Source organism: Apus apus, chromosome 1, assembly GCF_020740795.1.
Source record: "Apus apus isolate bApuApu2 chromosome 1, bApuApu2.pri.cur, whole genome shotgun sequence".
In the NCBI taxonomy this organism is placed as follows: Eukaryota; Metazoa; Chordata; class Aves; order Apodiformes; family Apodidae; genus Apus; species Apus apus.
In genome coordinates, this window is record NC_067282.1 from 71,628,245 (window position 1) to 71,654,843 (window position 26,599).

The window sequence follows — 26,599 nt, forward strand, 5'->3', positions numbered from 1 at the left end:
GGAGATGTGCTTTGAAGTGCTGCTATAAAACTAACTGTCCTTTTGGGTCCATTTCCATTGCAGGATCCGGGATGATGACGTCTTCACACCCCATCACAGCCAGCACCCCTGAAGGAAGCAGCTATGGTGCTATTGGTACAGTATCTTCAAAAACTGAGGGCATGGGAAGGGTTCTGCCTGGGGTGGGGGAAGGCACTTTAAGGTGCTTTAGGCTGGAAGGGGATGAAGCTGCAAGTTGCTTTAGAAAATACTTGGGAGGGTGGTAATGTGAGTTCAGGCTGCACTGTAGGGGAAAAAATCTACACCGGAAAAGGTGGCAGATCTCTGGAGGAGATGCCCAGTGAGTGTCTGTCATTGGAAGTGGTGATGTCCCAGCTAGAGGAAGCCACAATCATCTGAAAAGTGTTGATCACAGTGCTGTTTTAGGCAGGAGGGTAAGGACTGACAAAGGTCCCTTCCAACCAAGCTTCTACTGGGTCTGTTACTAGGCCATCATGCTTCAGACCAAAGCATGCCTTTCACTGGAAGGCTGAAGGGTTGTGTGCCACAAGGCAGACTCAGAGCTTCAGGCAGTTCAGAAGTTTCATTAGGGGAGAAATAACGTCATGCTGGCAGCACAGAGAAAAAGCACTCCTAAGGGTCCTACAAACCTGAGATAATGGGAAGTGCCTTCCTTTGCCAGAGTACTTCTTAGTCTCCTTACAAGAGGTTTCTCTTCTGTGGAAGGACTGTTATTGAACAGCTCAGACTGTGAAGGTGTGATACTTCTGAACATCTGATGAGGAAACATTGATGCTTCATGAGGTTTGGAAAAAAACCCAGAATTAAGTCCTGGAATAGAGCTGAGGTTTTCAGTACCACCCCTCCCTCAATTGTCAAGGAAATGCCTTAAGACCATTTGGGAAAGGTGGAAGAAACTTGTGTTCTGCTCATGTCAGTATAGACAATGGGCTGGCTGGGAGCTTGGCCAACCAGTGGGAAGTGCAGGCAGGTCCTGATGACCTGCAAGTGGCCTATACTGTGCATGCAATGGGAGCTAAGCTGATGCTCTGCCAGCTTTGAAAAATTGACTTTATCTTTTGTGCTACAGTATTTTTAGAAAAGCTTATATGTAAAGCTTATATAAAATAAGGAAATTAAATAGGTTAGCTTGAACAGCCTGCTGCTTTCACCAGAGCTTTCTGGCTTGTCTCAGCCTTCCAGATTTCAGAACCCAGGCTAGTAAAGAGTAGAAAATGTTAGAGATTAAAAGGAATAGAATAAAAGCAGGGCAAAACCAAACATGCTGCAGAGGAGGCAAGACAGTCCTTGAAAGTGCTCCTAGCTGGTACCTGAACCTTCAGGAAGGTTTGTGGTCATAGAAAAACTTATTCCCTGAAATGGCCATATCAACTTGTCCCAGCAGATAGCTGCTGCTGTCTGGGGCAGCTTTCTTGTTGGCATAGAGGGATTTAGACTTTACCCTGCCTGTTTCCTTCTCCCTGCTCCAGACGAATCCAGCTCCAGTGGTGGTCAGCAGTTGTCTACCCCTGAGCGTGGGCCACCAGCTGGTTCTGACACAGACAGCTCTGTGGAGGAGGAGAGTGACTTCGACACCATGCCAGAAATTGAAAGTGATAAGAACGTCATCCGCACCAAGGTAGGGCTGGTTGTGATGCTGGGCTGTGGACACTTCCAGGCCAGGACCTAGCAGTAGTCACTTGTCAGGGTTCTTAAATTGCTGCTTCCCTTCTGGGTGTATCTAATCTAGCAAAACCAAATGTGCTTCTTAGCACTTTTTTCAGAGACTAGAAAGTTTTCCTGCTGCTGAAATGAGTGATTTAATATGGAAAATCAGAATGTATTGGGGACTTTTGAGAATCACAGAATCACCAAAGCTGGAAAAGACCTTTAAGGTCATCAAGTCCAGCCTATGACCCAACACCACCACATCAGCTAGACCATGGCACTAAGTGCCACATCCAGCCTTTCCTTGAACACCTCCAGGGATGGTGCCTCCACCACTTCCCTGTGCAGTCCATTCCAATGTCTAGTCACCCTCTCCATGAGGAAGTGCTTCCTAATATCCAACCTAAACCTCCCCTGGAACAGCTTCAGGCCATGCCCTCTCATCCTGTCACTGGTTGCCTGGGAGAAGAGCCTGACTCTCACCTGACTACAGCCTCCTTTCAGGTAGTTGTAGAGAGTGATAAGGTCCCCCTTGAGTCTCCTCAAGGATAAAGAGGAGGAAGCCTAAGAGTGTCCTAGAAGGTCCAAGGAGGTGGAACAGCATAGGGAGAAAATAATGTGCAGTAGTAGGTAGTTCTGTGGTACTCACGGTGTGACTGCAGAGGATGTGCAGAGGGGCTTTAAGTGAGTAGCTCTCAAACTGTGTCCTTTTTTCACCCTGCACTGCTCCATGTGGTAAGAGTTATTCCTGGAGGTCAGAGGGTTTTGCAGAACTCATTCTTCTTAGAATCAAGGCACGCAATGAACTTACTGTGCAAAAAATAGCCCAAATAGCACCAGGCTGCATATTTTCCAAATACATCCAGGTTTTCTACTGGCTTCTGTAGTCTTCATTGGTTGTTTTCTGTTTTTTTCCCTCTTTCCCCACTCATTTAATGTTTTAGGTGTTCCTCTATCTGTCAGACTTGTCCAGGAAGGACCGAAGGATTGTCAGCAAAAAATACAAAATCTATTTCTGGTAAGGAAAGGACAAACTGGTAAGGCCCAAGCTCTGAACCCAGTCTTTGGTCATGGAATCTGCGCTTCTTCTAAACCACACGTTAGACCTGAGAATATTCTTTGAGCCATCCTGTTACACGTTCTGACCCTGCTCCCACTAGTAACTGCAGATCTCACACACCTCAAATAAGGGTATTTGTGGACCAGTGCATGCATGGTCCTGAAAATGGATTCTAGTTTGCACAATTGCTCTAACAACCAATGTGCTGGAAAAGAAAAAACTGGCACTCAAACACATGAGCTTGTGGTCCACATCCTGGTTTCTCTTGTGCCCTTAGCATTTGCCTCTTCTTTGGTTTGCATTAGCATGTTTGTCTTCTGCTTCAGGAGATCCTGAGTTCATAAGCAGAGGTATAAAGCTCCAGCTAAGTTAGTGGCCTTAGGCACCAAGGTGTATGCATTCCTCCACAAACACTGTGGGGCTTTGCCCTGGGTGTGCACCCATTCTTTTGTCGTGTGTAATTGTTGCTACTGTCTCTTCTCTGCAGGAACATCATCACCATTGCAGTGTTTTATGCCCTGCCAGTCATCCAGCTGGTCATCACTTACCAGACGGTGCGTTGGGCTCTGTGTGGCTGTCCCCTGGGCTTGGGTACTCTTGCCTTCAGACTTATTCTGAGATTGCATGGTGTAAGGATGCTGATCACAGTGAAACTAAGGATCAGCCAGGAATCCTGCTCTGTCTGAGGGGTAGTTTACCTTAGCTGCTCTCTCTGCATAATGAGTTGAGTGTTGCTGCTGGCTTGGCTTGCTGAGCTTGCAGTTCTGCTATTTTTGCTCAGGAGGCGGGAGTGCAGCTGTTTTCCTGCTCATCTGATGTCTCATTTGGGGCCTGTTTCAATTTTAGAGACAGGAAAAATCTGCTGTTATCTCAAAGACAACTAAAAGCAAGTAGGGTTTGCTGTGATATGAGTGATTTCCCCCCCCTCTCTTCTCCCCACCCCACCCTTGCTATCGTGCTGTTGTTGTTCAAGTATCTGCAAACAGATCTATTAGTGGTGGGGTTCAGAGCACATCAGATGTTTCCTCTGAAGACTGTTGCCAGGTTTGTGGCCTATGGCAATGTCTTGTTCCCCCCTAAAAGTTTTGTTTGCAGATGTCAGTACTCCCCAGTGTCAGTGTTAGAGCTAGGCTGTGTCCTGGTACACCTTGTGTGCATGCAGTGTCTGCATGAAGCAAACCCCCCAAAACAGGGAGGATTTGCTAATATTTGCTCTCCCACCTCCTCTCTGTTCAGGTAGTGAATGTGACAGGCAATCAGGACATCTGCTACTACAACTTCCTGTGCGCCCACCCCCTTGGGGTCCTGAGGTGAGTGAGCCCTGTGATCACTGTGTCATTGTCTTATGCCTCCTGCGTGTTCGTCCTGTGCCCAGGTGAGGGTTTTGTGATTGCCTGGCTCTCAGTAACTGTGTCAATAAGACCAGTGAGCACTGAGGACTTTGAGCTCTCTGTTTTGCTCAGCAGTGGCTCTGTTGCAGTGAGACACATGCACCCAGGAACATGTGGCACCTGGCTTCCCCTAGCAAACCTACAGCAGAGCAACGAGGTGCTCCCCTGCTCTGTTGGACACTTTCACTTGTATCCAAGCAGCAGCAGCTCTGCAGAGAACTTCAGATTGGTCTTTTCAGTGCAGCATTCCACTGAACTACTGTGGGAGTGCAAAAAAAGCCCAGAGCTGGTAATCTTGCAGAAGAAGTGTTAAATCCACTGGGACAAGTGAATTACTCAATGTAAAATCGTTACCTGGGCTGTAAAACTGGCAGGTGTTTGGCAGCTGACAAGCTGGACGGTGGTGGTGGGGGAGTGAATTGGATTCATCTTACTGTGGCCCAGGGTTCAGCTTCCTGCTGCTGTGCAGCCTTTGTCTTCAACCTTTTTCCCTGCAGTGCCTTCAACAACATCCTCAGCAACGTGGGCCACACACTGCTGGGCTTTCTTTTCCTCCTCATTGTGCTGCGCAGGGACATCCTCCACCGTCGGGCCATGGAGATGAAGGATATTTATACTCTGGTAGGAAGTGTGGTTGCGTGGGGCTGAGTGCAAGGAGAACCTGAAAACCAGAGTGATACACACTGGCTTTCCATTTGCATTCCTTGCTGGAGGATTGTACCCTCTTCTTTTTTCCTCCCCTGAAAATGGGTCTAAGTGGGATGCTTATGTTCTTGCACACCACAGTACTTGGCTGTTTACAGTATGTCCATGCTGCTGTGGTGACCCACCCTGGGCTTATGGAGACAAGGAGATGAGTAGAAGAACAATTCTCGTGGCTGTGGCTTTTCCTTCAGCACTCACTGGGGAGGATCTGGGACAGCAGGAATGTCCCGAGATGCTTTTGTTCAGAGTGAGGTTTGATTTGTCTTATCAAGAGTTCCTTTTTGGCACTCTTTTTAGCAAGAGGGAATAGCTGCCTGCAGTAACCCAGAGGCATTTGGCTCTGCAGAGTCTCTGCAGTCTCTTCAGTATCTTCTGGGAGACGACAGAGAAATCTGCAGCCCTGTGGGCAGTGGTGCTGCTGGCTTCTGGAGAAAAACAGCTGTTTCCACTGGCTTGGTAGCAAGTAAAGACCTTAGCAGTTTTAAGGGTCTGCTGTTTATGATTTTCAGATTAAATCTCAGCAAGCTCGTCATGGAGATGCTTTCTCACCTGGGCTGACAGGCTCTGCTCCCCTGGTGCTTTTTTATCTCCTACTGATCACAGGAGCAAAGCTGCTATTCTGGGTCCCCAGTGCTCTCTCAATTTTAGGCAGGAGGTAGCATGGCACAAAGTACAGGACAGAGGGATTTTTAGTCTCAAGATGTCAGTACCAAGACACTGTGGTCTTCAGACCAGAAGTTTCTGTGTGATGAGCTTGGGTTTGCTGCCTGTGGATTTACCTGGCTGTGCAGTGGGGCTAAATGCAGAGCCTACTGGTGCACACAGTACACGGCTGCACTGGTGACTGAAAGACAGGTGTAGGGGTTAGGAGGGATGAAGTGATGTAGGGTGGAAGCTCACTTGTCATCAGGACGTGAGGGTACTTACTACACTCATCTGTTGTCTTCCAGGACTATGGAATCCCAAAGCATTTTGGTCTCTTTTATGCTATGGGCATTGCCCTGATGATGGAAGGGGTGCTCAGTGCCTGTTACCATGTCTGCCCTAATTACTCCAATTTCCAGTTTGGTAAGCTGAGTTTCCTTTCTCCTTTGAATTAGAGGTAGGGTTTGCCATGTTCCGTCTCCTGCTGAGTTGCTGGCATTTCCCATCTCTCTACCCTTGCAAACCTCCCTGGAGTCTGCCTGTTCCAGGGCTTGCTCAGGAGGTGGTGAGGCTTTGGATGCTGGGGGCTAATGCATTTCAGCCTCCTCTCCAGACCTTGGAGTTCTGGTAGTGCACTGCTGGCAAGATCTCCCTTTGCCTTGGCAGCTCAGGATTTGAAGATAGTAAGTGCTCAGCCTGAGGGACACGGTGCTCAAGCCTAGGAAGCCTCTGGCTGCCATCTCGGCAGAAGTTCTTTCCTCTGTGGGCTCTTTTGCCTTCCTGGGGAAGAGAAGACTTGGGCAGGATCTTGTCTGTGTGTAAATGTCTGATGAGAGTGAGCCAGGCGCTTTTCAGTGGTGCTCCGTTACAGAACAAGAGGCAACGGGCACAGATTAAAACACAGGAAACTCCACCTGAACAGAGGAAAACAGTTTGTTTATTATTTTTTTTTCCACTTGGAGGGTGGTCAAAGACTGAACAGGTTCCCATGGAGGCTGTGCACTCTCCTGCTTAACTGGACACGGGCCTAGACAACCTTCTCATAGCTGACCCTGCTTGAGCAGGGGATGTTGGACCAGGCAACCTCCAGAGATCCCTTCTAAGCTCAACCATTCTCTCATTCCCTGCCTGTTTCTGTGCTGTACTGTGCTGGGAACTTACTTTCTGATTCCCTTTGGATTTTGTTGCCCTGGAGCATGGTAGATGGTCTGCAAGATGGCAAAGCACCAAGTGCTGTAGGGCATAGTGCAGCATCAGGGATTTGCTCCTGTCAGCCTTGGGTTTGGCCCTGCTGCTGCAGTTCTTTGTGTGTGCTCAGAGCAGCTTTCTCAGCCTGCTGGCAGTACTGGTGTTCACTGTTTCTGTTGTGCTCCCTTCACAGACACCTCCTTCATGTACATGATCGCAGGACTGTGCATGCTCAAGCTCTACCAGACCCGCCACCCAGACATCAATGCCAGTGCCTACTCTGCCTATGCCTCGTTTGCTGTGGTCATCTGTCTGGCTGTCCTTGGAGTGGTATGGCTCTCTCTTACCTACCTGCTTCTCTGGGAAGAAGTTGGTATTTCTGGGAATGTAGATTAAGTGGGCAAATGGCTGGAGAGAGCCACAGAGCAGGGTCAGAGTGTGGTAGCAGGGGCTAGCATTTGAATTCCCAGTGCTCTTGGGTCTTCCTTCTCCCTTCCCCTGGGCTTGCAGGGAGGGGAAGAGTAGAGTAGTTTTCTCTCACTGGGCTCCTTTTTGGATTTGTTCTACCACATGCCCTCAAGAAAAGAAATTCATGTATCTGGGTGTCTGTGACCAAGCCTGCAGCTGGTGTCCTGTGGGGTGGCTCACCTTGGAAGAGGGGGTGAGGCTGTCTGAGCTTCCACAATGAGTGTGCTCTACATAATTGCTTGTGCCTCTTTCTCCCCTTTGGAAAACTCTCTCGCTGGGTGCAGCTCCTATAGTTAGCCTTGCTATCCGTGGACAGGTGTGGGGCTAGAATAACAGCTCTCAGGCAGAGTACTTGCCTACAGAAGGGCACTGGAGCAGAAAGGATCATGAGAGGATCGCTCTTGTGCACCAGCAGTCACTGATATGTCAGGCTGGTAGAGGGCTTTGCCCATTTGCTCATGGTATTGGCAGGTATTGAGCTGGGCTTGCCTGAATCCCCAGCCTGTGCTTTACCTTGGAGGTCTCTGCTTCTGGTTTGGTGTTTGTTTGGGGTTTTTTGGACTCTTTTATTCAGCAGCAAACAGGCAAAGTCCATTGAATTCTTACTCTGAACTAGCAGCTAGATCCCAGTGGGCTGTCAGCCCCTCACTGCCACACAAAGTGCAACCAGTTGGTTGTGTGTCTCTGGGTAGGAGACCGTGGGATAAGGCATGCAGGAGCAGCTGGCAAACTTGGGGCTTGCCAAGAATGTCTTGATAGCTGTGGTAAATCTGCACCCCCATGTTCAAAACACTGTGTTTTTATTATGGGATGCTGTATCTTTTCTCATGGGATGTACAAATGAAATGTTCTGGCAAGTGCTGTGCCCCAGGGGGAAGGGGACAGTCCAGAGTTTCTGGACTCCTTAATGTATAATTGAAAAATTGAAGTTTTAATATAGCATTAACCTGCATTTGTAGGTAACTTCCAGTCCTTAAATGAAGTGAAAGTGTCTAACGGGTGCAATTGCCTGCAGAGAGCTTTGTCATTTTTGGTCTACTACAGCACACTTGTTAATGTAACAGTTGGTTCCCTGACTGCCTTTGGAAAAATCCAGCTTCTGGCTGGAGAGCTGCTGCCCACTTCAACAGGGAGAGCTTGCCTAGCCTGTTAGTCTCTGCATTTCTGCTCCCTGAGACAGCTGCAGTCCTTCCAAGCTGTCATTCTTGTCTGAAGGGGTGTTCAGAAAGGATGGTGTGCCCTCCAGAGGTGCTGAGCTCCTCTTGCTTCCCTGGACTTTGTTTGGACTTACAGATCTGGTTTTTGGTTGGAAGATTGGAGCGTTTCTCTTCCACGCTCCGTGAGGTTGTCTAATACCCCCTGGTGACATAGGGGAGGAAAAGGATCAGCCTGCTGATAACAGGCCTCACTTTGCTTTTAATGTTTGCTTTCAGGTGTTTGGGAAAAATGATGTGTGGTTTTGGGTCATTTTCTCTCTGATCCACGTTTTGGCCTCACTGGCTCTCAGCACCCAGATCTACTACATGGGCCGCTTCAAGATTGGTACGTGCTGTGACTGAACCATCTTGCCCTTGGGTGTGCAGATGCCTCCTGTCCTCACCTGCCTGAGTTGCCTCTGCAGCACATCTGTGAGCCCACTCCTGTGGCTTGTGCTTGTGTCCTGGGCTATCCTGTCCTCTCATCCATCTGATGCTCTTCCTGGCCTCTGAAGTCTTCGTGCTCCTGCTTCCCAGACCCATGGGACTCGCCATGCTCCATGGTGACAAAAGAGCTGGGCTCTGAGGGAGCCTGCCTTTTGGCTACAGCTCTCCCTAGATCTGTGCTCAGAGCTATATAAAACCCTGTCATGGGGTGAGGGGGGAGAGGGTTTGGTAGGGAACCTCGCTCTTGTGCTCTGCTTACAAACATATTTCTCCTTCCTCTTCTGCTTCTGTCTGCCTCAGATGGCCCTGACTCAGGTAACTACCAGCAGCTCTCGTTCTTCTCTGTTGAACTGCAGCTGGGGATGCATGGATGTGTGTGGGGAGGCAGCCTCATGTGCCACCTGGGATCTGCTCTGCAGAAGTGGAGTCAGTTTGCCAGCAGCACTTCCAGTCCCGTTCCTTGGCAGAAAGGAGACCTCTAATCTTGGCGGGGGAGCCTCTTCAAACTCCACATTAGTGGCTGAGGCGGGGCATGTGTGCATGCATGTTTGGCCATCCCACTGCCACTCGTGGCTCTCCAGTGAAGCTTCTGCAATGATTTTGAGAGCTGGAGTGTGTAGAGTGTGCTCTTTCCCTCTAGGACCCTCTAAGGACTGTGGGATGAGTTTCTGCTGTTTCCCTGCTCTAGCAGCTTGTTTCATGAAAGATGCTTTTCCTCCTTTCTGCACACATCCCTCTCCTCCAGAGATGGGTTGCAAAGCCAGCCTGTTCACATGTTCAGACAAGGCCTATTTGACTTCTTGGCCGTGCCAGTGGCAGAGTTGTGGGTTTTATTTTAATTTTGTTTTTCCTTCAACTTGTTACTCAGGCCAAAAACGATTCACATCCTGTAGCGGCCGCCCCTTTGTTCAGCTGCTCCCAAAGGGCAAGAAACAAATATGTGGATACCCTGTCCCTCTGCAGACTGAGTCCTGTGTTGTCAGCCAGTGGGTGACCACATCTTTCCCCCGTAGGCATTTTGGTTCTCACTCTGCTGGCTGTTCTGGCTTTTTATCCTTTTCTTTGACAGACTTGGGGATATTTCGACGGGCAGCGATGGTGCTGTACACAGACTGTATCCAGCAGTGCAGCCGACCCATGTACATGGTAGGTGATTTCTCATCTCAGCACCTTGCTCAGCAATTGCTCACTTCCTAGGCAATGTGCAGAGGAAAGAGTTGTGCCTGTTTGAAAAAGTGATGCTTCCTGCTTTCTTTCCCCTCCCCACAAATGTTCAGGTAAGTGTAGGTCTCCGCTGGAGCAGTTTAATCCCCACTCTCAGGCCTCCCCTGATCTCAGGCTTGGTGAACAAAAACATCGGAGCAAAGGTGAGATGAGCATGGTAGGATTTGCCTTTGCTCTTGCTCTCTGGGGGCATCAATTCAAAGGAATGGGTATGATGAATGGGAAGGAGGATAGCAACTCTTCTGGCTCTGTGGCTCATGCATCAGCTATTGCTGTTTCTACAGCACCTCTGGACAGACAGCAAAAAAAAGTGAGGAATGGTAGCTGTTACCTTGTGTCCCACTGATTATCGTGGTCACAGAGTGCTAACTAGGGCTTGAAGCCAAATGAAGTTTTCATCCATAAGCATCCTTTTCATTATTTTAAAAGATGTATTCTCCCATCTCTGAATAATGTTAAACCAAGTTTTGCAAGCAAACTTGGTGCACTTTGGCATAAAGTAAGCCTGGTGAACCTGAAACAGGTACACCATGAAGGTGGCTGTAAGCATAAGTGCCCATGTCCCACAGATGTAACCCTACTGCCTGCTGTAGTTACAGTTGCTTCCCAAGCTAATGGTGAGAGGGGTGAAAAAAGGCTCTGGGGATGGATGTGGGATGCTATTCAAAGCTTTCTCTGCTGCTTCTTTGAAGCACATCCTTTCTCTGTGCAATAATTTTTCTATAAAATGTTGGGAGGGAAGGAATCTAACTAGAAAACCAGTGGAATAGTCAAAGGAATGGCACAGCCTTCTGAGGCTGATCCTTAAGTGCTAGTCTTGTCTATTTTTAGATGTTTAGTCTCCTTCTTGCAAAGCTTCCTTCAAATTTGTGAGGGACAGAGCAGTTTTCATCTAGCAAAAGCTCTTGCAGACAAACTTCAAGAGCCAGGTGCATGTGTGTTAGCAGGAACCAAATTCCAAATCCTCACATGATGACATCCTGAATTTGAGGCAAAGGCCTCTTTTTTGCATTTTGTTCTACTTTCGTATGATCATCAGTGTCTTCTCTTCAGGACAGGATGGTGCTGCTCATTGTTGGAAACCTGGTCAACTGGTCCTTGTAAGTAGAGGGGTGTGGGTATCTTGTGTACTTGTGCACGTGAACAGCAGGATTCAAAGTGGGCACACAGGTGGTCTGACGTGATGGGGAAGCACAGCAGCATCTGTGCTATACTCCTGTGCTGGGGCCCTTCTGACACGTTTTGGCAAGGAGCTGGATCTGACGAGCACTGATGGTAGGCAGATCCACAGGATGCAGTGCAGCACTAGAGAACTGCCTGAGTGAGGCATCCTTAAACCCTCCAGCTGGTGCTGTCTCATGGATTGTGTCTAAGTGAGCTTGTGTGGGGCTGGCCTGGTACCATGATGCTGCATTGTGCCCTATGCCTGCTTCCCACCTAGCTGGGAGGTTTCTGGCACAGCCAAGGTGCAAGAGACTGAACAGATGCTCATTAGTCACAGAGCTTGGCTCAGCACTAACTGCATGGATGGAGGGATCAGCTCTTGGATGAGAGCTAATATTGCCCTGACTCTTGCTTTTCACTAGAGCTGCTTCTCAGGGACATGCCTTCTGCTAAGCATGCAGATCTGGGGCTAAGTCCTACTGAGTGAGATGTGTTTGGCCATGGCTTGGAAGGAACCCAGGGCCCTTGCCTGTCCTCTGGAGTCTCTGGTTGCTCTCAGGCTGATCATAGCCAAGTCAGCTCTGTTTTGCTTCTCAGCAGGGAGTAGAGGCAGATGGTGCATTTCTTCCAGGTAACTGAGAGGCTGTGGCAGTTTGGCTGTGGTCTGGGGAAAGCAGCAGGTGGCAGTCATTTTGGGGATGTACCCTGTCCTCAGTGAAAGAGGCTGTCTAATGTCCCTTCTTTCTCCTCCCTCAGTGCTATCTTTGGGCTGGTCTATCGGCCCAGAGACTTCGCCTCCTACATACTGGGGATCTTCATCTGTAACCTGTTGCTGTATCTGGCTTTTTACATCATCATGAAGGTAAAGGAGGCAGCTGTAGCTGCCCCTGAGGTGTCTGTCTCCAAAGAGACAGGCCCCTTTTTTGGCTGCTGTCTTGGTTCCTGTGGTGTGCTGCAAAGGGATGTGGAGGGGCACTGTGGGGTTCAGGGTGGGACAAGGTGTAGGGGTGCTGTGCAGCCATCTCGGGGATGGCTGGGCTGTGTCGTCTTGGGGTGGGCAGCCCTTAGCAGATGCGGACGGCCCAGGCTGGCATGTCAGCTCTATGCATGGCTCCAGCCCTGGGGAAGAAGTTGGGGCATGTTGTGAGGCTATGTCCCTGTCTGCAGCTCCGCAGCTCTGAGAAGCTTCTGCCCATCCCTTTGTTCTGCATCATGGCCACAGCAGTGGTGTGGGCAGCTGCCCTCTACTTCTTCTTCCAGACCCTCAGCAGCTGGGAGGTAAAGTTCCCTTTCACCATTTCTTCTGCCCCTCTTCATCTCTCATCACCTTTCCTTCCTGTTGTTCATTTTACACCAAAAGCTGCGTAAAATGTGGAAGAGTTCTGGCTTGTCCATGGAGAGCTGAAAGGGTTTAACTCCTTCAGCAGACTGGGAAGGGAGTATGGGAAGCTGTGCTGAGTCAGAAATGACTGTATGCATGGCTGTTTATGACCCAGGTGATCCAGAGATGACTGCTCCTCAATAAGGCACAGAGGAGGTGCTGGGGATATGAAAGTGGACAAATCCTGACCAGTGCTGGATGGAAGGCTTCTCCTTGGAGAGGATGGTCAATGGGAAATAACCTGCTTGGTGTTTTGGGGACTCTCCATGGCCTGGGAGGCTGTTAAGTCATGACTGGATGCCTTCTAACAAGATACTGTGTCCATCTCCATGGAAGTAGAGGGGCTTGTTGCAGCATTGGGCTGGTGGAGGCTGTGCAGCTTCTGCTGTGCAGGACCTCAGCTGTGGAGACTAGAGGGTTCCTCCACCAGTGGATTGTAGCCCCAGACCTATCTCCAGGTCTAATGATGACATTGCCTTTCTGCCCTGCCCTCACCACATGTCTGTCAAGCACAGTGCTTTTTCCTGGTTCCTGTGTAGAGGATTAAGGCCAGGTGATCTCCAGAGGGTCCAGTGCAGTCAGCCAGGGCTCTGTGGAGGTGGATGTTGGGTCCTGACACCCTACCTGCTCCTCTAGGAGACTCCAGCAGAGTCCCGGGAAAAGAACCGGCCATGCATCCTGATGGGCTTCTTTGATGACCATGATGTCTGGCACTTCCTCTCCGCAGCTGCCTTGTTCTTCTCCTTTCTGGTGAGTCCTGCTGAGTCTCCTGCTCTGCTGTATGGCCTCACCTTCTCCCTCCTTGTCCCTCTCTATTTGCATGGAGCTGTGGCTGCCCCAGGACTCCACAGAAGTGCACCAACTCCTCTGTTTGGCTTTGCCATCAGACATCCTTCACAGACATCCTTGGAAGTGGGATCAGGCTTTCTCCTTTTGCCTGTTGCTCCCTGGGCCCTCTGACCTCAAATTCCCTCTGGGGCTGTGGGTCACACAACTATTGTGGGGAAGCTGAGGGACTGGTGGTGTGACCAACCCTCTCAGGAGTTTGTGAAGTCCTTCCAGGAAAGGAACTGCTCCCTTTAACCCAGGCAGTAGGGTTACTGGTGTGGAGCTTATCTCACTCTTGGGCTTTCCCTCACTTCCATAGTTGACTCCTGTGCTCCTCTACTTAGTACTTTTTTTCAGGCCTGATGGTCTGTGCGGTGGCAAAGATGGAGGCATCCCATGCAATGGGGTCACAACATACTGCTTTGGGGCAGTCAAGTGGGAGACATGAACCCTAGCCGTGCAAGGTGCACAGGCTGCCTGGCTGTGTGTAATATGTGAGCTGTGGTTAAGCAATTTCCACCCTGCTGCCTCCTGGATGGCTCTTAAGAGGCTGGTGGTGAGGGACCAGCTTACAAGCAGTGTCTCCATTGTGGCTGAGGCAGGACTACCTGCTCAGGGCCTTGCAGCAGAGGAGGTAGAGTTACCTGTCAGTTGTGCTGCCAGTGGGACTTGCTGGAAGTGTCACAGAAAGTTAATCTGGCACAGGGGTTGCTGGTGTGACTCCTGCACATGCTGGAGATGTGGTCCAGGTGGAGCCCCCCTGTGATGAGATGCCATTGTGAGCTGATCGTTCTCCCGAGCCCTGTGCTGGTCAGCGAGAGCTGAAGTTGCCTCACACTCTCCTCCTTAGGTTCTGCTGACCCTGGATGATGACCTGGACACGGTGCGCAGGGACAAGATCCCGGTGTTCTGAGTCCCCAAGGGACAGAGGCGCAGGAGCGTCCCAAACTGCTCAGCCAAAGGCACCAGGCCACTGGCATCTGTGGGGATTGAGCCTTCTTCTGTGGCCGACAGCCCCGTGGGAGCAGGGGGTGCCAGATCCCGCAGCAAGTATGGAGGGGTGCTGTGGTAACTGAGGCAGGACCAGGAGGGAAGAAGACATTTGCTCCTTTCCCACTGCACTCTCTGGGGCCAGTGCACAGCCCCTCTGGCCTGTAGGTGCATCGGGTGCTGGAGCCAGCGAAGAGGGAGGAAACAAGGTGTGTTTGAGCCCTTTGCTTCCCTTCCTCCCTGCTGATGTGCTCCGCTCACCCTCTGGTGAGTGGGCTTGAGAAGTGCAATGCAGCTCCTCGGGCATTGGCAGCTGGCGCCTGTACCCTGCCAGCTGCTGCCCTCAGAACGTCCTTCCAGCAGCACAGGGACAGTGTTTGGTTCCTCACCAGCAGCCACCGAGCGAGTAAAGGACTCCAAGGTGGGGTGGCAGTGGGGGATTAGGTTTTTTTGGTTTTGTTGTTTGGGTTTGTTTTGTTGTTGTTGTTGGAGAGGCTCCTTCTGTACCTGGCAGGGAGCCACGTTAACAAGAGAAACAAGTCCAAGGGACTGCAGTGTTGGAGAGAGATGGTGGACTAGAGCTGCCCATGAGTGCTCTGCCAGAGGAAGAACCTCCTGCCTTGCTTTTTGCAGACTGTCACACATGTTGACCAACCTCACTTCTCTCTGGCAGCTCCTACACAGGTGCTTGTCAGTGTGATGGCTTCCTTCACAGCACCAGAAGTGCTGCCCTTGAGCAACCCTAAGAGACATGGTGAGGTGAAACTGCAGCCTTGTGCACCAGGTAACTCCATTGCTCCTGCTGCCTGGCCTTCCTAAAGGGCTGAGGTGGAACAGGGAGGCTGTCCAGCAGCCTCAGATTTTCTACTTCCACAAGATTGCTTTGGGCCCACTTGGCAAAGTGAGTTCCCTGTGGGCTACAGGTGTGGAGGAGGTTTGGGGCAGTTGGGTTGAGCTCTTTAGCTAAAGATTTGGAGCTAACTTCTTTCACCTCTAACTTTTCTGTATCTGAAATAAGTTTTTAAAATGGCTTCTGCATTCTTCTTGATTCTCAGTTATTTAAAAAAACGAGAACAAGGTGTGGATTATTTCAGGCCTTGCATCTAAAATGTGACCTGTTTTGCTAATTTGGAATTTAAAAGTATTCTTTCAGGCTTGCTGTCCTTATTCTTGTCATTGTCTGAACATTTTTCTTTGGTTTATGTGCATGTACCCAGTGATTCAAAAAACCCATTCCAGTTGTGCTTACTAAAGCAGAAGACTATGGTAATTTTCTACTCCAAAAAGGCTGTATTTCCTAGAAGGGTTTTGCACTAGGTTGTTTATGGGTTTTTTGTTTTGTTTTGTGTTTTTTTTTTCCTAAGTTGGACTTTGTCAAGATGGTCAATAAAATGAATGTTCTTGGCTCCCCGCTCTGCAGGTTGATCTGAATTCTTCTTACTCCAGCTCTCAGCAGCAGCAGAGAGCATGTGAGGCAGAGTGTTTCCCAGAGATGTCCCACAGCTGCTGTCATCCTTAGATCCTCAGAAGCCTCACAAACAGTTTCCTGAGCATCAGTACAGATAACCTGCTTGTTCTCTTAACTAAATTGCCTTTTGTGGGGCTAACTGGAGTAAAGAGCAGAGGCTCGTTTGGCACTGTAGCCCCTTGGGCTGATTGCAGAGAGGACTGCAGGAGGAATGACACAAGAGGGTGCCAGCAGCTCTTCCTGAGCAGCGCTGCACTCCTACAGAGATGTAGCCACGTTTCAGGCAGGGCATGGCCAGAAGATACAGGTGGTGGTGGTGGTCCTTGTGTGCTGTGTTTTGTGGCAATACTTTGGGCTTGGCTTGCAGGGTTGCCATGCAGATGGAGCTGTGAATGTTCAGTGATGCTAGAAGTAGGGGGAGGTTTCTCGGGCTTGTTGTGAAGAATGAGCTTTTCCTTAACAGTGTCAGCATGGCTACAGGGAAGGAGATGGCAGTTCCTTTTGTCTGAGCAGCACCAGCAGAGGAGTATCAGGCTGAGGATAGTCCACACTTTCCATTCAGCCATGCTGCAGCCTTGCCATATGTTCTCGGTCTGTCTAAAGTGGCAGAATCCAATATTAGATACACACGCTTGTCTGCAGTTTTTGTTTCCTTCTCATAAGGAAAGGCTGCCAGGAAGTCTGAGGTGCAAAAAACCCACCAAATCCTTACTGCTGACTGCAGCAAGACTGGGCAAGTTATAAACTTGCTGTGCAGATGGAGCCACCCGGGTTTCTGTACCCAGAGGTATGACCTGACAGCTTTTTTGCCACGTGTGCTCTGTGCTGCCCTGTTCCCCTCCCTGCAGATGCAAGGAGGCCGTAGGAGCCCCACGTCCTGCGCTTCCAGTTCTCTGACCAGTGAAGCCAAAATTGGTTGTAATCATAACTTGGGGTGTGCAGGCTGTGCTCTTTCCAGAGCTCTACTTGCTGGGCAGGCGGTAAAATGCAGTGATAGCAGTGCTGCCAGCACCATCCATTCCCTCCCTTCTCTAGCCCTGGCCCCAGCAGCAGGAGGCCTGAGGAAGGGCTGCATGGAACCCTGCTGCAGGGTGCCACCTGGAAGCTGCATGAAGAGCTGCAGCAGCAGGTGTCTTAGGAGGTGGTGTGCTCCTGCCATGGCCACATCGTTTGCTGCTGGGTGACCCAGGGAGCAACCGCTTTGGGGCTGGAACTGGAGGTAGCAGAAGGAGCAGAGAAAAATTCCTGATGAGGGTCATCACCACGGGCCTTGCATGAACAGTCTCTTGCTCTACCAGGTGTCTGGAAAAGTTCAAGTCAACCCCCCCATGTGTCTTCAGGGTGGGTTGCGAGGCTCTGCGTGGGGAGGTGCTCAGAGGACAGCAGTGCTGTGGTGGGCAGGATAAACCCCTGGGTGCTGGAAGCATGTGGGGCTTGAAAACAGCCTGTCAGCACCAGCAGGTTGAGCATGAACTTCCATGAAGGCCTGAACCAAAAGGAGCCTGTAGTTGAGGCAAGGCCTGCCTTGCTCCTCTGGGACCTGGAGGGAGATGTGTGGGTGTTCTGGTTTGGTTTGGTGGTTTTTTTGGTAGCGGGGAAAGGGCCACAGGAGTGGCTCCATTAGAAAGCTGAGAAGTTCCCCCTGCTCCAAACCGGGCCAAGGAGCCATCAGAGAGATAACAGATGTGCCTCAGCGATTAACATACCAAAGAACTGATGTAACACCTGAAGAGAGAAGCACTTAAAAGAGAAGAGCTGTGCTGGAGGAGCAGAGCGGTGCTGGGGAAGGACAGAGCGGTGCTGGTGGTTGGTGAGAAGGGGAAGAAGGTGCCCAAGCAGAAGTTTCCCTGCAACCCATGGCGAGATGTGGAAGAATGTGGTGGAACATTCCCTGCCAGGGGAGTTTGTTCCCAAAGCAGCCCCTGACTCTGTGGGAAGCCCAGGCTGGAGCAGCTCCGGACCTCGTGGGAAGGACTCAAGAAGGAGAGGTTCGTGGAGGACTCTCCCATGGGAGGGACCCCGTAGGGAAGCAGGGAAGGACTGTAAGGAATCCTTCTTCCTGAGGAGGATGGCATGGCAAGAACCACCAGCCTGTGACCTGACTCTAAACCCCATCCCCTGTCCCCCTGTGCTCCTGGGGGGAAGGAGGGAGAGAAACCAGGAACAAAGTGATTTGGGCCCGGGAAGAAGGGAGGGGTGGGGTAACATATGCAAGCCCTGCTCTGTGTGTGTCTGTGTCCTGTGTGTGTTTGATTAGTGTGAAATTAAATTTTTATTTTTTCCCCAAGTTGAGTCTGTTTTGCCCAGGACCTTAATCGGTGAAGAACTCTCCTTGTCCTTTGTCTCGGCCCAGGAGCTTTGTCCTCCTCATCCCAGAGTGTGTGTGTGTGGGGGTGAGTTGAGTGAGCGGCCATGGGGCTGCTCCTTTGTTGTTGTGTTGGGCCCAAACCACGACAGTGGGTCTTTTCTAAGGTGGGAGGCTATGCCAGGGTGATTAAAGGTGCTTGAGATGGGGAGATACTGCCCTGCTGTTGCCTGAGGCTCAACGATCAGCCCGTCTGCCTCCTGTAGGAACTGCACCAGCCTTTTATCTTTTGACTGCCTGGTGTCCCTGGTGTAAAGGACTTCAGAGCCCACTGAATGTGTCTGTATGAAGTGGGCAAAGTCTCGCCAGAGACTCCAGTGTGGTTTCTTACAAGCATTAGCAAATTTCAGTCCTCTTGAGCCAGAGGCATGAGGAAAAGAGGGACACTAGTTGAAAAACCCATTTATTCTGGGTGGTTGTAGTTTTTGGTGTAGGTATTCTAGGGGGGAGTGACATTTGCAGGATTTGGTGTTGAATCCTACTGTTTGTGAGTCTAACCTGAAGTCCTCCCTGTTCACTGTGCTGCCTTCACACTCCCTGCCCCCTGCTCAGTCAGGTGCAGGAGGGGCTCTTGCCTTGCAGGACTGCCCAGACTCTGTGTTTAGGTCCTACCAGAACATACTTGTACAAGAGGAAAAGCTGCTTGTTGTTCTGGTCTTGGTGTATTCTGCCATCTGCAGAGTTAAGGACACAGGATAAAGGATTGGGGTAGAGGGAATATTGCTTTCTGTGCCAGTCTGAAGAAGGGCTTGTATGCCCCAAAGTTTGTTTTGGATAAACATTTTAATAAAAGATGTTCCTTCTCCCCTTGTCTTCCATAGCCTGCAGCACTGGACCTTTTCCCAGGAAGCTGGTTATCTTTGCTAAATAGGAATGTGAGAAAAAGCTAATGTTGAACAGCAGTTGGAAGGCTCGACGTAGGAGGTAGAGGAGCAACATATGGGCTCGCTGAGCTAAGCAGAGATGAGCACAGTTTGCAAATGGCAAGGTGCTAGCAGCAGTGAGGGGGAGAAAGAGGCTGGAGAAGGGTGGAGAACAGCACGGAACAAGTAGAAAAAAAGGTGAGAGAACTGAATAAATCAAATCCAAAGAAAGGCACCTCGAGGCTTGGATGTTAGGAGGCAGGAGCCCTCTGCTGCCCCAGGGGTCCCTGCTTCCCCCATCACGTGCTCATCCCTCCTGTGCTCGGCACAAACTGCTTTAACAGCTCTTGAAAGGGAACCAGTTTGGTTTCCTGGTGAATCCCCTCCTCACTGAGTTTAAGTGGCTCACTCTAGGGGCTGAGGAGCTCAAAGGCAGCAGGAGCAGGCCTGGCTGGAAGTGGCACCTACCACCTTCCATGTGTTGTGGAAGCTGAACCTGCCCAGAAACACCTGCTTTCTGCAGTTGGATGTGAAATACTCAGGCTTATTTACCAGGTCATGAGATGTGACTGCTGTTTTTATAAGCAAAAGAGCTACAGACACTTGGCTTGGTATACTTTTTGTGGTACACCTCCTGCAATGCCTTCCCCATTCCTACACCAGCTTAGGCCTCTAACATTTTCCCAAGTAAAAGCCAGTGCAGTGATGTGGTTGGATCAAGCAGTTTTGGCTTCTGTACAGCTAGAAAGCTGCTGCTGAGCAGGCTCTGCTCTACCTGCCCCCACAGCGATGTGACCTGTCTCTTCCCTCTGCTGTCCTCTCTTGCCACAGCTCCTGGGCACTTGAAGGTGTCTCCTCTCTCCCATAGCTGAGGGACCTAAGCCATAGAGAGGAGGTTGATACCACCATATGTTCCCATTTTCTCAGGAACTGTAGGTAAAGTTGTTGTTCTGCCCCATACAACTCAAGGGAGGCAGAAATAGCTTTTGTATAATAATAATTTAAAATTCTTCAGAGTGTAGGAAAGCTATTAGGATCATGCAAGCTGACTTAGAACCAGCACCAGCAAATAGTTTTGTAACCAGTCTTACGAAACCTCTGGGATGGTAGAAGAGCAGCTGAGGCAGAGGGAACATGCTGTACTCTGAAATACGAAGGCAGGTTGAGGAGAAATGTTAACTTGTCCACAACTACGTGTGGATTTTGTACTTATCAAAACAGCAGCCTCCACACAGAGCAAAAGGGTCCTGGAGATGTGTGATGTACTTTTTACTAGGGCTTGTAGTGAGAGGACAAGGGGTAATGGATTGAAACTGGAGATTTAGGTTAGACATTAGGAGGAAAGTCTTTAGTGTGAGGGTGGTGGGGCACTGGAACAGGCTGCCCAGGGAAGTTGTGGCTGCCCCCTCCCTGGAAGTGTTCAAGGCCAGGTTGGATGGGGCTCTGAGCAACCTGGTCTAGTGGGAGGTGTCCCTGCCCATGCAGGGAGGTTGGAACTAGATGATCTTTAAGGTTTCTTCCAACCCAAACCATTCTGGTTTTTTTTTGTGGTGTTTTGTTTTTTGTTTTTTTTTTTGGGGGTGGGGGAGGGCAGTTAGCAATGTCAATAACAGGGAGATCCTGAGTTTATCTAGTATGTTACCAGGGTGTATTTGAGACTGAGGTTATGCTGTCTGTGGGTCTACTCCATCTCTATCTTGGGGGGAAGAAACACTTTGAGCCAGTTTCACTTGTGTTTTTGTCTGTGGTTTCCCTCACGTACACATGCAAGTGGCTGCAGCAAGTCTTTGTATGAGCCTGGCAGGCTGGAGGGCCCCCCAGCAGCTTTCAGCCTAGAGGGCTGACAAGCAGGACCTTGCTGCCCTGGGGGTACTCCTGGGTCCTTGGTGAAACCCACCCCAGCAGCCCTGCTCCATCTCCCACAGGTAAGCACCCCAACCTCCGTCTGTTGTGGATAGCCATGGTGAGGGCACCAGCCTATCCTTAAAGGTATTGATGCCTCGGGTCCTGTTTCCCCTCCCCTTCGACTACAACAGGAAAAAGCTGGTTGCTGCAGCAGGAAACTCCACCTTTATGCAGCGTGCTGGCAAGATGCTCACACTGAATTTGGGGCCATTGCTCTTGGGCAGTGCTGGGTGCAGTGAACCAGCTCTGCCTGCCAGCTCTCAGCCCTAAGCTGCCCTCTTAAGGTAGGGGAAAGTCGGCTGGTTACTGAGTGCTCAGAGACCAGCCTTAGTTCTGCACATGTCATCTTGATGTTCTGCTGACCCACAGAGGTCTCTGAACACAGCCTCCTCATTAAACTACAGGTGCTAACTGGTACTGAAGTAAGGAAGTAGCAGCTCACCTGTCTTAATACTAAATTTTAAATAGGAAAAAACCCCCAACATCTTCCATAAAGGCATCTTCTGTGTCCAGGAGCACGTTAAGGTTTACAAGCAAGGCATTCTGGAGCCCCAGAAAGGAACTGTTTCACAGCAATTGTCAGCTCCTCCTGTGTTACAGTGTCTCCCCACAAGCCCTTGCTCACCTTGCACTGTCTCTGTACCAGTCTCATCCAAACCACATCCTTTAGATTGAAACTTGTGACATCAGAATTCTCTTAGAGCACCTCACAACCAATGCACTGGAAGTGTTTTATGAAGGTGTATCTTAACACGGTGATCACTGTAGCCTGGGCAGGGAGAGCATCTGCCCTGCTTTACTGAGGTACTTCACTAGCAGTGCATGTTTCTTCCGGATTATGTAGTTTTATATATCCCAATAAATGGGTATAACCCTGATAGGTGCAGAGAATGTACATCAGTGGAGAACTAGACTTGTAAACTTGCAGTCTCAAAACAGAATCACAGAATCTTACGGGTTGGAAGGGACCTCAAAAGATCATCTAGTCCACCCCCCCCCCTGCCAGAGCAGGGTCACCTAGAGCACATCACACAGGAACTTGTCCAGGCAGGTTTTGAATGTCTCCAGTGAAGGAGACTCCACAACCTCTCTGGGCAGCCTGTCCCAGTGCTCTGTCACTCTCACAATAAAGTTTTTTTCTGATGTTTACATGGAACCTTCTGTGCTCCAGTTTGCACCCATTGCCCCTTGTCCTATCACAAGCAAACAATGCTTTTGTTTTTACTTGTCTTGAAGAGTGAAATGCATGGCTTTCCATGAGGAAAAGAAGCTGTACCAAAAGACTACAGTATTCAAAGAGCATTTTTCTGTGGTTTTGTTTTTTTTTTTAATAAAATACTATCATGTTCATATCTATACAAATAATAATTACAACTATTAAACAAAGTATTACATTTAACAATAGAAATCTCAGAACTCTGAACAAGATCATGGTTTGGGATATTTACACCTGAATGCAACACCTTTGTAAAAAGATCTCAAAATAAGCAGAACAAGATATTATTTACAACTGGAAGATGATGTTCCTGTTCATTCATTATTGATTTCTACTGCAGAGTTCCTTTTTTTCCATTACAAAATAGTACAGACTCCACTGGGGCTGTATCCAAGTAATTTACAGCTGTATAAAACAGAAGCACAGCAGAAAACTCTGGACTGAATATAAATAATTTACATGGTGGAGGGCAACAGCATCTTTGATTAATCTCCTGTGGCAAAATCCATATTTGCTTCCCTTCTCACAGTGAGCAGGCAGGAACAGGGGTACAACCCCCTGCGAGCTCGGTTGCTTCACATTTGTGACTGCTGAAACAGCAGCGCATGCTGCAAACTTGGAACCTACTTGTAAAAATACTTTTGGTGAGGCAGAAATGTGACTTTTTTTTTTTTTAACTTTATCTCATAAAACCTGGCATCAGCAAATAATAACTGGTTTCTGTGTTACTAAGCAAGGCTTGCTTGCAGTGAGGAGACAGTTTTGTATCATCATGAACACAAACCTCTGCTAATCTTTTCACCAGTTCACAGAATAGCTTGCTGTCAGTACAACTAGTGGGAATAAAGTGTTGGTGCTCTGAGGTTTTGGATTTACTTAAAGGATTGCAGAGGCAGCAGGAGGCTGAAAAAACACCACTACCTGCAAACCTGTGTCTGCACTGGCAGTGCTGCCTGTGTGGCTGCTACCCGTGCTGGATCGGTGGCAGAGGGAGAAGGGAACTGCAGTAGCACCTAACTAAGGTTAGGTGATGGTAAAGAATGGAGCTCCTTGTGGCACTGTATCAGAAAACAAAACAGATTTGACTGATTTGGCATAAATAGTCTCAGTCCTGTTCTGTCTTTCTAGCCAAAGTGAGATCATGAATAAAGGGATGAACATGAAAGTTATTTTGGGGAATAGCAAAAGAAAGCTCTTAGGACAGCTGCACTTAGTCATCCAGAAACGGGCTACAGCTTGAGCTTGTGACCAAGTCCTTGAGCCAGGTCTGCTGAAGCACCTCTGAATAAGGAGAAAAGACAACAGAAGATCAGGTCCCTATTCTCCAGCAATGCCTTCTGCAGTTGCTTTGCCACATGATTTGTTTCCTGTGGCAGCACTACAGTCACCAACCACAGCAGCGCAGCTTTAAAGTGCAGTAGAAAAATCTGTGCAAAATTCAGGAGGCTCTGTACTAGCACAGCATTGTGGTATTGGTTTTCTTTTTCAGAGAGGTGCTCTTCCACCTGGGCAGCAGCACAGTGACTGTAGCTGGGAACAGGAGCTAGGAAACACACAGCAATACATCTCTGCCACCAGCTCAAATCACTTCAGTTCTAGGTTTCCTTAGCAGCTCTTAAATTAGGTCCTTTCTCTCAAAGAAAAGGTATATAAAGGTTAATATGTTACTATTTTATTGCCTGCTTTCAACTTAGGCTGACTCTGCTCTTACTCTCCTAGGCTTCTTAAGGGATTAATCAAGGCCTACACTGACACAGATGGGCAATCCAGTCCTGTACCTGTTTGTTATTGTTTGTTAAAGTCATTAGGCCAAGCTGAAAGCCACAGCTACACAGTGGCCTGTCAGCTGTGGCAAGCCCACCCTGGAGGCAGTGCTCTTCCCTTTTGTTGCTTCTGTTGCTAAATTAAGCAGTACTGGGTATTTTTCCTTTCTTCAAAACCAAGATGAACCCCTGCTTAGTGTAAGTAACTATCAAAAAGTTATTATGGAAGAGCAAATGCCATTCTCAGACTAACAAACTGCAATTAAAACCACAAAATCTTTTCTGAATCTATCCTGAAAAACAAAAGGAACTGTTAAGTGCCAGGTTATTCTTGGGAGAAAAAGATAAATTGTTGGTGTCTTAGATGTTTGCTGAAGAAAATGCATTTGCTTGTCAAATTGTTATTATAACAACATAATTATTTGATCTGCAAAACTTAAGAGAAGCTCCTTCTTCAAACTTGTCCCTCTCCAAAGCAAGGTGGGCCTTCCTTAAGTCTTATCAATCTGGTAACTAAACACAACTGCTTCAATGGTAGGGGAAAGGACAAATAAAAGAAAAAAAGAAAGAAAAGAAAGAGTAGTTTCCACTATATAGTAATGATGTTGCAGTCGCTCCTTATCCCGAGTCCTGGGAAAGTGGGAAGCTTTTCAGTGGGAAGCTGAAACTTCAACCTGTCAGTGGCACAGACTGACCTACAAAACACAAGAAGTCTGGTGGATGTGGAACAGCAGGAGTGATTAGTTTACAGTGAAGAGGAAAACTAAAACAGTTTCATAATTAAAATCTAACAAAAATTAATTAACATCTAATTTTCTCTCTTTTCATGGAAACATCCAGTGCATCCACTGTTCTTCCCAAACGTGTATGAGCATGTGAGAAGCTGGAATCTGTGGCAAACCCACAAGTTACTCTAAAACTAGGGGACCTGGCCAGATTCAGCATTCAAACACTATTTGAACAGTCAAGTAGACCAAAAGACTGCACAAGCCAATTCTTCGTTCCTTAAATTGATCTAAAAGCCAGTCAGCAGTGTAAATAATAGAATTTGGGAGTAAATAATAGAATCTGGACAAATGCATTTATGTGAAGCTCTTGCAGCTTGGTCTCCCTAACTTTCTTTTCATGGCAGTCTTCCTGATCCCACACCAATGCCACAGGATCATTTAGCATCACATAAAAAGACTCGCACTGGTTTGTGGCCAAACTTCAATAGTAATCGCCATGTTCGAGGAGGGTAATGAAATTATATTTCTCTATCTGGTCTCAGCAGGTTTAAAAAAAATAGTCCTGAGAAGGATGAGAAAGAAGCATGGTGACTACACAGGAATTTCCATGCCTTGTCACAACAATGGGAAGTATGATTCTCTAGAGAAGACTGAGAGTCAGTCACAAAGAATCACAGAATGGTTTGGGTTGGAAGGGACCTTGAAGATCATCTGGTTCCAACCCCCCTGCACGGGCAGGGACACCTCCCACTAGACCAGGTTGCTCAGAGCCCCATCCAACCTGGCCTTGAACACTTCCAGGAATGAGGCATTCACAACCTCCCTACACAACCTAATCCAGTGTCTCACTACCCTCACAGTGAAGAATTTCCTCCTAACGTCTAACCTAAATCTCCCCTCTTCCAGTTTTAATGCATCATCACGTGGCAGTTGCTTCTGAGCCATGCACCATAAGAGTGTGGAGTTCCTGCAAAATTGCAATAGTCTTTGTATCAGTAAAATGTCTGTGCTGTGACTGCCTGTGCTACAGGTATCCTGTGAAACAGGTTTTTGGTTGTCTTCCTAACAGAAAAGGGGCACATTAAAGTTACTGATGTGGCTACTGCCCCTTCAGAAAACTATGTACAACACTAAAAAAAATCCCAAACAAAATCACATCTGACATACTCTATTGTGAATACTCAGGATTGCATTTAACCTTGATATACCAGTGAAATTAAAAATGAAATTGATATGAAGGAATAAATGAACAGAACAGAACAAAATGGACTGTTTCAGTTGGAAGGGACATACAACAATCATCTAGTCCAACTGCCTGACATATTAGGGGCTGACCAAAAGTTAAAGCATGCTATTAAGGGCATTGTCCTTGAACACTGACAGGCTTGGGGCATCAACCACCTCTCTAGGAAGCCTGTTCCAGTGTTTGACCACCCTCTTGGTAAAGAAATGCTTCTTAATGTCCAGTCTGAACCTGCTCCGGTGCAGCTTTGAACTCTTCCCACTTGTCACAGGGTTGCAGGGAGAAAAGCTTAGACCTGCTTCTCCATGCTCCCTCCTCAGGAAGCTCCAGAGAGCAATGAGGTTGCCCCTCAGCCTCCTTTCCTCCATTATCTTGTCCCTCAAGAAAAACAACAGCACCTCGGTGCATTCAAAGGGAACTAAATTTTCAGCAAATGTCTGGAATGATGAGCAGGTTTAACATCTATATAAAGTCTTGGAAGCCAGGGCTTAATTTTTCACTACTTTGTCTTGAAAGCCAAAGACTGTTGCACACGTGATGCCATTTAAAGAGAGCAAGGATGGCTGCTTTGCTTCTCTTAAGGTCTGGACGAGTACGTAATGCACAACGCAGCTGCTGATTCCTGTTTTTATCATCCACAGCCCATGGAGCCACTCACTGTTAGGAAATGCATTTCACCACCTGAGGCAGCCT

General features: G+C 48.7%; 2 protein-coding genes across 8 annotated transcripts in view; one reads left to right on the forward strand and one right to left on the reverse strand.

Moving 5' to 3' along the window:
- SIDT1 (SID1 transmembrane family member 1) overlaps window positions 1-15,767 on the forward strand; it is a 48,365-nt gene extending 32,598 nt beyond the window's left edge. The window contains exons 9-27 of one of the 7 annotated variants that reach the window (XM_051609057.1): window positions 64-135; window positions 1,491-1,639; window positions 2,613-2,686; window positions 3,216-3,282; window positions 3,510-3,618; window positions 3,965-4,038; window positions 4,617-4,740; window positions 4,923-5,071; window positions 5,775-5,892; window positions 6,851-6,987; window positions 8,559-8,667; window positions 9,069-9,083; window positions 9,838-9,914; window positions 10,046-10,135; window positions 11,046-11,092; window positions 11,913-12,018; window positions 12,324-12,434; window positions 13,174-13,287; window positions 14,216-15,767. In XM_051609057.1, the coding sequence (XP_051465017.1) occupies window positions 64-135; window positions 1,491-1,639; window positions 2,613-2,686; window positions 3,216-3,282; window positions 3,510-3,618; window positions 3,965-4,038; window positions 4,617-4,740; window positions 4,923-5,071; window positions 5,775-5,892; window positions 6,851-6,987; window positions 8,559-8,667; window positions 9,069-9,083; window positions 9,838-9,914; window positions 10,046-10,135; window positions 11,046-11,092; window positions 11,913-12,018; window positions 12,324-12,434; window positions 13,174-13,287; window positions 14,216-14,278 (1,805 nt within the window). In that variant the 3' untranslated portion in view covers window positions 14,279-15,767. The other 6 variants (XM_051609058.1, XM_051609060.1, XM_051609059.1 and 3 more) reach the window with 6 other exon arrangements.
- A 6,495-nt stretch (window positions 15,768-22,262) lies between these two features.
- The window catches only part of USF3 (upstream transcription factor family member 3), a 37,085-nt gene continuing 32,748 nt past the window's right edge, over window positions 22,263-26,599 (reverse strand). Inside the window, exon 7 of the transcript XR_007888456.1 lies at window positions 22,263-23,453. The gene's annotated coding sequence lies outside the window, so the exon portion shown is untranslated. The remainder of the gene's footprint in view (window positions 23,454-26,599) is intronic.